Genomic DNA, 9,223 nt, shown 5'->3' on the forward strand with positions numbered 1-9,223 from the left:
GTTGGCGATGGAGAAATTGGAGATGACAACGACGATGATTTAGAACTTGACATTCCATCAGATTTATTAATTCCAAATTCAGGTGATCCTCTTGCTTCTATCGTTGAAAGCATTTATCCCCAAATTTTACAAAACATGAACGATATAACGTATTTTCAAAATAGAGCTATACTAGCTCCTAAAAATTCAATAATCGACACAATAAATGATTATATGTTGGATTTAATTCCTGGTGAAGAAAAAACATATTTGAGTTATGATACTCCACTCACACAAAATGTAGACGGTCAAACAGTGGATGATGTTCATACTCCCGAATTTTTTAACACAATTTCTACGTCGAGACTTCCAAATCACAAGTTGAGACTTAAAGTTGTAGTTTCAGTTATGCTATTAAGAAATTTGAATCAAAAATTAGGATTATGCAATGGAACAAGACTTATTATTACGAGATTGGGAAAACTTGCTCTTGAAGGAAAAATTATTTCAGGAAGTAATATTGGTGATCAGGTTTTCATACCTAGATTTTCTCTGACACCATCTGGCGTGAGAATTCCTTTTAAATTTCAACGGAGACAATTTCCTATAATGATTTCTTTTGCGATGACTATTAATAAGAGTCATGGACAATCTTTAAAGCATGTTGGGATATATCTTCCTTCGCCAGTGTTTTCACATTGTAAGTTGTATGTTGCAATTTCAAGAGTTACTTCTAGAAAAGGATTAAAAATATTGATCATCGATGACGACGGTGAAGATACGACTAAGACTTCGAATGTGGTCTATAAGGAAGTCTTCCGTAATATAACATAATTTTCTTTGTATGAATATTTTTCCAAAATAATTGTTGAACTATCGTTTAATGTTACTCAACTTTTTTCATATACCTTACATTATTGGAATTATCATATCTTATTTAATCATTATATAACTTACAGCTAATCAGACCCGTGCACCGCACGGGTCGATGTTCTAGTTAATTAATATTATTATGATTTGTTCCTGAATTTTCTCGTTGGTGTCTGATTGTTAGGGTTTTCTCCTTTGTACTCCTAGTAAATCCAGAAGGGTTCTGGAGGGTGTTTTAGAGGAGCGATTGCACAGAGCACCCAAATTTTTGGGGCACAAATTTTATTTTAACTTAGTGTGTGTGTGTGTATGTGCATGCGTGCGTGCACTCGCGTGTGCGTACGTGCACTCGCGTGGGCGTGCGTGTTAAAAAAATAAATTAAATAATTATTATAACTAGATTTTAAAATATATAAACTTAGACTATTATAATAGTTCCCAATACAAATTAATTATCAGTACTAAATTACTTTTTTGAAGAAGATTAGTACGAAATTACTAAAAGACAGAATGTTCATACTTATAAAATTGTCACATAAATAACTCACTTGAGTTGATCTGGTGCTATTGACTTGGGACCTGGGAGAGTATGCTCCTTCTTGAGGTCTCAGGTTCGATTTTTTGTGGTGTCAATTTGGATGGACTATTTTAGCTTTTTAAAAAAAATGGTAACATAAAAAAATCAAAAAGAAATTGCGTTCAATACTCTTGGATCTCAATATAAGTAAAATTAATTTTAATTCTATTCTATTTTGTAGTATTGTAAAAAATAAACTATTCTAAGTAAAATTAGGATTTGATTAATATAAGCTTGTTTTTAATAACTTATTTTAATCAAACAAATTTCAATTTAAGATTCTTTTAATAATGCACAAATTGTTTGAAATTATGGGGAGACTAATAAATACGCTGACATCATAGCAGGACAAGGTTGCTCCGTACTAGGACACGATGAATTCACTGATGGTGGTCTTTCGGTATGTTTCCGATGATGTTAGAGGTGTTGTTTTCTCCCGGTTAGTTTCTTGTTAGCTTTTCTTTTTGGGCTTAGGTCTCTTTGTACTTAAAAAAAAAATGTTATCTATACTATATATAAAAAGAATACAAAAAAAATTTGGTGTGAATTTTTCATAATACTAACAATATCATTGATTTTAGTCAAAAAAAATAAATACCCTTGATTTTTTTTTTAGCGGCAAAAATCTTTTATTAACAAACCCACTATAAAATAAGGCATGTCTTTTTTTTAGCAGCAAAAATCTTTTATTAACAAACTCACCAAAACATAAAACATGTTTTTTTACATAAGTTTGCATAATAGACATAGACAAACGCGGAAGGCGCCCTCTCTGACCGCTAGTTTGAATAACTACTTTTGACAATTTTTTTTGACAACTTTATCTCTCTTACTCACGTTATATTTTTATTCTCTCTCCATTTTTTTGACCAATAAGAAAAGGAGAAAAACAAAGTTGTCCCAAAAGTTGTAAAAATTAGTTTTTTTTTATAGGTAAATTGTTACTGGTCAATATATTATAATTATGTTAGTTTTTCTGTTTGTCAGAACTTGAACCCTGAACATTCAACTCATTAGTTGTTTTTCTCCTTGTCAAAATTAGTTGTTTACATAGCATTCCATAAAAATTAATCTTACAATAAGAATAATCATTTTTCGACTAGTTAGAGCATCATGACTTAAATTTTGTTCTTTAAAGAAAAACATTTTTATACTTTTTTTTTTACAATATTTTTATACTTACGGTCTTTATTACAAAAAAAATTATTTTTTAAATTTATATAATAATTAATGTATTTATTTTAATCTATAATATAGATTAGATACATTTTCAATAAATTTAATAATAGTAAATTTACTAGATGGAGTAGACAATTTAGGTAGAGTAATTCTATGTCGAACAAAAACGTTACTTAACCTAGATGACGTTTGTCTTTTCAAAAAAAAAAAACTCAATTAAAAAAAAAATCAATTAATTTAATAATTAATGTATTTAACCTATAATACGAACTATATACATTTTCAATAAATTTATTAAATGGAGTAGACAATTTAAATAGATGACAAACAAACTTAATGAGAAAAAGAAAAAAAAAAGAAGAGTAATTCCATTTCGAACAACAACGTTACTTAAACTTAAACTAGATGACGTTTGTCTCTGCAGACAAACAAACTTAATTAGGAAAAAGAAAACATCCGTGGCTCAGTCAGAGAAGAATCTAAAAAAAAAAAACTCTTATTCCATATCCCAACTCGGATTCCACCTGACTCACCGGTGACTCACTTGACTCGTTTCTTCACCAAAATCCAAAACCCATCCTCGACCATCACGAATTCCCCAATTCCTCCTCATTCCGGCGAACATGTCGTCGGCACCGGAAGGAAAACGATTAGAAGAAGAATTATCCTATCCAATTCTAATAGCAGAACGAATTCGCTTAGCAGTAGACGAAACCGACTCATTCAAACCCGAATGTTCCGATGTCTGGAAACAAGTCGAACGTCTCCTTCAAATGCTCCGAACAGTTGTCCGATTCGCCGCCACAACTCCTCTTTACGAACGTCCCGTCCGACGAGTAACCGCCGAAACAGCAAAAAATCTTGAACGTGCTTTAACCTTAGTTCGTAAATGTAAACGCCGTAGCATCCTTCATCGTGTTGTTACAATCGTCTCCGCCGCCGATTTTCGGAAAGTTTTGAGTTATCTTGATGCATCTGTTGGTGATATGAAGTGGTTGTTAAGTATGATTGATGGTGAAAGTGGAAGTGGAATCAATTTAGCACTTCCTCCAATTGCAAGTAATGATCCTATTCTTTCTTGGGTTTGGTCTTTTATTGGTTCAATTCAAATGGGTCAATTGAATGATAAAATTGAAGGTACAAATGAACTTGCTTCTTTAGCACAAGATAATGATAGGAATAAGAAGATTATTGTTGAAGAAGGTGGTGTTTCACCACTTTTGAAGCTTCTTAAAGAAGCTACTTCACCAACTGCTCAAATTGCTTCTGCTACTTGTTTGTGTTATTTGGCTAATGATTTGGACAGAGTTAGGGTTATTGTTAATGAAGTTGGTGTTCCTGCTGTTGTTCAAGTTCTTGCTGATTCGCCGATTAGGGTTCAAACGTTAGCGGCTAATTTAGTTGCTAGGATGGCTAGACATGATCCTGTTGCTCAAGAGGATTTTGCGAGGGAGAATGCCATTAGACCGCTTGTTACGCTTTTATCGTTTGATACTTTTATGGATGAGCAGTTGGGTAATGGTCAGTTGAGTAATGGTAGGCAGAGTATTCATTCTATTTTTCAGATTAATAAGGAGTTAGGGAAGAAGTCGACGGATAGGTCTAGTACTGGTGGTAGTAGTCGACAGTTTGCGAATTCGTATTCTAATTCGTATTATTATACGGAGGGAAGTAGTCGTGGTGGGAATTATAGGAAGGAGAGGGAGAATGAGGATCCTGCTGTGAAGCTTCAGCTTAAAGTTAGCTGTGCTGAGGCGTTGTGGATGCTTGCGGCGGGGAGTGTGTCGAATAGTAGGAAGATAACTGAGACTAAAGGGATGCTTTGTTTGGCCAAGATTATTGAGAAGGAACAGGGTGAGTTGCAGCAGAATTGTTTGATGACTATAATGGAGATAACGGCTGCGGCTGAATTGAATGCTGATCTTCGACGTGCTGCGTTTAAGACTAATTCCCCTCCTGCTAAAGCCGTTGTGGAACAGCTTTTGAGGATAATTAAAGAGGTTGATAGCCCGTCGATGCAGATTCCGGCAATAAAGTCTATTGGTTCGTTGGCTAGGACGTTTCCTGCTAGGGAGACTCGAGTAATTGAACCTCTAGTAGCACAGCTGAGTAATAAAAATACAAATGTAGCAGATGAAGCAGCCGTTGCTCTTACCAAGTTTGCTTCTCCAGATAATTTCCTATATGTCGAGCATTCTAAGAAAATAATTGAATTAGATGCAGTTCCGGCAGTGATGAAACTGCTGAGGAGTAACGAAGTTAACCAGATGCATCATGCGTTAACTCTCCTTTGCTACCTTGCACTACATGCTGGCAGCAGCGAGTCCTTGGAACAAGCGCGGGTATTGTTGGCTCTAGAGGGTGCGGATAGAACAACTCTTCCTCAGCATATAAGAGATTTGGTGTCAAAGGCGATTGTCCACCTCAATTTGTATCATGCAGGAAGGAATTCTCAACCATTGTCATATATTCCTTGAGCACAAATTCATCTGTTTGTAGACCCTTTGTTTTCAGGTTCATCGGTATATTATTGAGTTGGTTGCATCTACAGCCTACTCGTTTGGGATTGGGGGTTTTGTTATATAGAATCAAAACATAGTTCAAAAAAATACATTAGCTTTTCAGCCTCGGCTGGTTTTTATCCCTTTCCCCCCTCATGAAACTAGTTAATGGGGTGTGGTTGTGCAGAGATTATTTATAATGGATAATTAACTTTCTTAGTCATTCAAATTTGTTGTTTGTGTATTTATTTTGTTCATCGAGTATGATCTCTACATCACATTTTGACAGTGCAAATTCTTATCACATGATAGAATTGTTTGAGGTTTTATTCCTTCAAAGAATGTGCCATGCAGTTTCGCCCAATTTGAAGTATTTTTACCAGTTTATTTCTGACCTCGTGTCTTGAATAATGGTCAACATATAAACTGTGATTTTTTGTTAATCAAAATGTGCTTTGTTCTTAGTCTTTGGAATTGTATGTGGACAGACAAAATTCACCCCTTGTAATATCTTGACGACCAATGCAGAAGATGACGATGATCACCGTTGTCATATAAACTTCTTATACAGAAACAGGAATCAGACAATCAGTCATTCCCGTTATATCCGATTGTATTGTGCTATATCTCCTCATGTATCTTATGCAGAGTAGAATTGGGGAAGGCCAGATATGAAGGAGATAATTTGAAGCTGGCCCGGACATTATATTGGTCTGTTTTCACGATATATGCTAAGGTAAGATATATGAAATTTTATCAATTGTGCTTCTCAAAAAGTAGCAGCAAGCAATTGCAAAGGAGCATTTGCAAAAGTCTCTTATTTTTGTAAATATAAATTCCGCCGAAACCATTCATTCTATATCTCTGATAATTGTTGCATCTCAGTATACAAAAAAATCACATGAGGTTGCTGATTGCTTTCATAACCCGGTTGTGTGACCTATTTCTACTCTGCAAAATTGTGTTTTCCTACTTTAAGTTTACCTTTTAGTGTGCCAAAACAGTTTCCTTCTTAGCATCATGATCTTTCTTCTTAATAGGAGAAGTATGTGTGCTTCAGAGTTCCACGCAGCTTTACCCTGTACTTAATCTTGACAGTTGACTTCAACTGTCAAGATTACATATTTTAGCTAGTTATACGATCTCCTTCACACTGATATTGAACCAACTCCAAATCCAACAGAGTATACACATCCTCCTTGTTGTAGTAGCAAATAATAATAAAAACTTGGTTTGGTATAACTGATAAGGAACTGACTCATACACAACACAGATGTGAGGTCAACTCCTACTCTTAGGGTTAAAAACTCGTTGGTGGGCAATCGGTAAATAACTGTGTAAGCGCTCTTTGAACTTTGAGGTCTGCACTAGTCCTGATGAGCAATATAGTCAAACATGGAATTTTAAGTAGGATCGGTAGGATGGTGAAAGATAACACTCATAATATGACTCGTAACATCATACCGAAGAACAAAATTGTGCTTCTACATATATTCACTAGGGATAGCTAATGGATCAACATGCAGTACCGGCAAAAAATATATACAGTGGATATGGTAAAAACTCGCATTATGAATATGAGTATGAGTAATTATCCACAAAAATAAGAGGGTATGAATGCGGATATTAGTACCTTAGTACCCACCCGCCTTATATCTGCATAATATATATATTTATATTTTTTAATTTGTTTTTTTAGTACAAATATTTATGCCAAAGCTATTATTTTTGTTGACATATTTACATTGTGTGCATTATATTTTATATATTATTTGTTTTGAAACTGCAAATATTATTACGCACACTCCAAAATGAGCGCAGACACAACAGCAACACCCGACCAATCCAACCACCACCTAACAACACCGAAAGATTAATGCAAAAGGTATTCTCCCGGGTCCCAAGTCCATTCATAAAACATGCAAGGTGAAGTCTTCAATCGAACTAAACTCCACTTCCAACTCAAAACTTTAATCTCTTCAACTATATCCTTGAAACAATCGGAACATTTGCAAACATCGAATTATTACGTGCCTTCCAAAGAGCCCAAAGAATGGCATGCCAAATTAATAAATAACCTTGACGGAGTTTTTTTATTTCTGGCCACACCCCTAAACACCTCAAAGAGCAAAAAAAGCGACGGAGGAATTACAATAACCTCACCACACCACCATAGCATTTGAAAAAATACAACACTGTTAAATCAGTACACACTTTAAATAAAAATGTTTATTTATTACATTGTGATTATGTCAATAAATATAAGACTTTAACATGCTTAATAAGATGGTCATTGGGGTCTAGGCTTGGTCTTGGATAGGGAATTTCGTAAGGGATCCGATAGTGTGGTGTTAGCTGAAGCTCTAAGTTTACAAGAAGCTGTGAATTTTGTAATCGACAGCTAAAGAAGATGGTGTTTGAAATGTATGCTACCACCATTCTTTGAAAACTTAAATTCTATTAAAATGATATAATATTTTTTAATTGATAGATTCATTAGAACTGCGTATAACTTGTATGGATACTTAGGTACGGTTCTTGTAAAAAACAAGGGGGTTTGTATTATTTGATAATGATAGAAATACAAAGCTCTCCTTAGAGAAGAAATTGATAAACTTTACAATAATAAAAGAATGGTGGTTTCTCCCTCTCAGAGTTTTTTTGTTCTCTTGAAGAAGATCCTATTTATAGACAAAATATCTCCTTCTTGTTGCTTGATAACCGCCTTACTTGGAGAGGAATTCATGGGTAGTGGGCGGTTACTTTTCCTTCTTCTCCAAGCTTCTTCCTTCTTCTCCAAGTTTCTTCCTTCTTCTCCAAGTCATGGTGGATCATGCTTATCATGTGTTTTTCATGGTTGTTTTCATGCTTCTCCTTTAGATGCTCCCATTGGGCTTTCTTTGTATTGGGCCTTAACAAATCACCTTTTGGTCCATGGCCCGGTACACAGCCCCCCAAGCACGAGGCTTCGGGAAGGCGAAGTGCTTTTAATTGAAATCACTTGGCGATTATTATGCCTCGGCGTTGTTCTATGTCGCCTATTTGTTGCCGACTTATATTCTTCGTTTGCTTGTCGCCTTATCCTTCCTTTTGTTGTTGATATTTCTTAGCTAATTTGTACGTCCTTCTATGAATTTTGAATATCTTGATGTACGCCATTTGTGGCTTTGAATATTGTTGTCATTGTTTCTTGGCGACTTTGAGCAAGTTGGCGAGTCGCCCTTCCTCTTTTTTCATTGTATTTGCATTTTCAAGCTAGCGTTGTCACCAATCTCGCCTCTTCATCTTTCGCGATTCGTCCCTCCTTGTCTTCTTGAAATCAAATTGAAACTTTGTGGCTAGTAACTTTGTTAGTCTATACTTCTGCTTCTTCTACTCAACATGAGTTTCTTATTTTCTTTGACACTCTATATTTGAGGATTGTAAGTATTCTGGCGTAATCTGTCTCGCCACTTCTTTGTTGTAGTTGATTTTCGTACTGCCAGGCTTGCACGCCTTATTTTGTAACTTCTTGGCGATTTAAAAAGAATTGGCGCTGCTCGGAGTCGCCCTTCCGTTATACTTTGTGTTTGGTGTTGAAAATAATCTCGCCTTTGAAATTTTTAACTTTGCACCTGCAATGTCTTTAGCACTTTAAATATAATTATATATCATTTATGAATAACTTTATACCTGATGCCTTTTGGTGGTTGCAAATGATTTGGCGTTATAATGAATCGCCTTGCTTTGGTTGTGTATAAGCTTTTTCTGGCGGTGTTGATAATCTCGCCTTTCTTCGCTGTATCTTTTTCTGACGCTCCCTACGGGTAACGCCAAGGCATTTCGACCTTGTTTAATTTCTTTTTCTGACGCCCCCAACTCGTAAGACTTACAGGTAACGCCAAGGCCTTTCAACCTTGTTTTATTTTCTTTTTCTGACGTACCCAACTCGTAAGACTTACAGGTAACGCCGAGGCCTTTCAACCTTGTTTTATTTTCTTTTTCTGACGTACCCAACTCGTAAGACTTACAGGTAACGCCAAGGCCTTTCAACCTTGTTTTATTTTCTTTTTCTGACGTACCCAACTCGTAAGACTTACAGGTAACGCCAAGGCCTTTCAACCTTGTTTTATTTTCT

General features: G+C 35.4%; 2 protein-coding genes across 2 annotated transcripts; both read left to right on the forward strand.

The window, feature by feature from the left end:
* Positions 1-813, forward strand: LOC123903900 (ATP-dependent DNA helicase PIF1-like; the record flags this gene model as incomplete). The annotated part of the gene is made up of 1 exon (XM_045953585.1): positions 1-813. A coding segment is annotated over one exon (813 nt), but the record flags the coding sequence as incomplete, so codon positions are not given.
* Positions 814-2,936: 2,123 nt separating this feature from the next.
* Positions 2,937-5,445, forward strand: LOC123903901. The gene has a single exon (XM_045953586.1). It carries the CDS (start codon positions 3,229-3,231, stop codon positions 5,080-5,082), a length of 1,854 nt encoding a protein of 617 aa, XP_045809542.1. The 5' UTR covers positions 2,937-3,228; the 3' UTR covers positions 5,083-5,445.
* Positions 5,446-9,223: the final 3,778 nt, after the last annotated feature.

Source organism: Trifolium pratense, linkage group LG2, assembly GCF_020283565.1.
Source record: "Trifolium pratense cultivar HEN17-A07 linkage group LG2, ARS_RC_1.1, whole genome shotgun sequence".
In the NCBI taxonomy this organism is placed as follows: domain Eukaryota; kingdom Viridiplantae; phylum Streptophyta; class Magnoliopsida; order Fabales; family Fabaceae; genus Trifolium; species Trifolium pratense.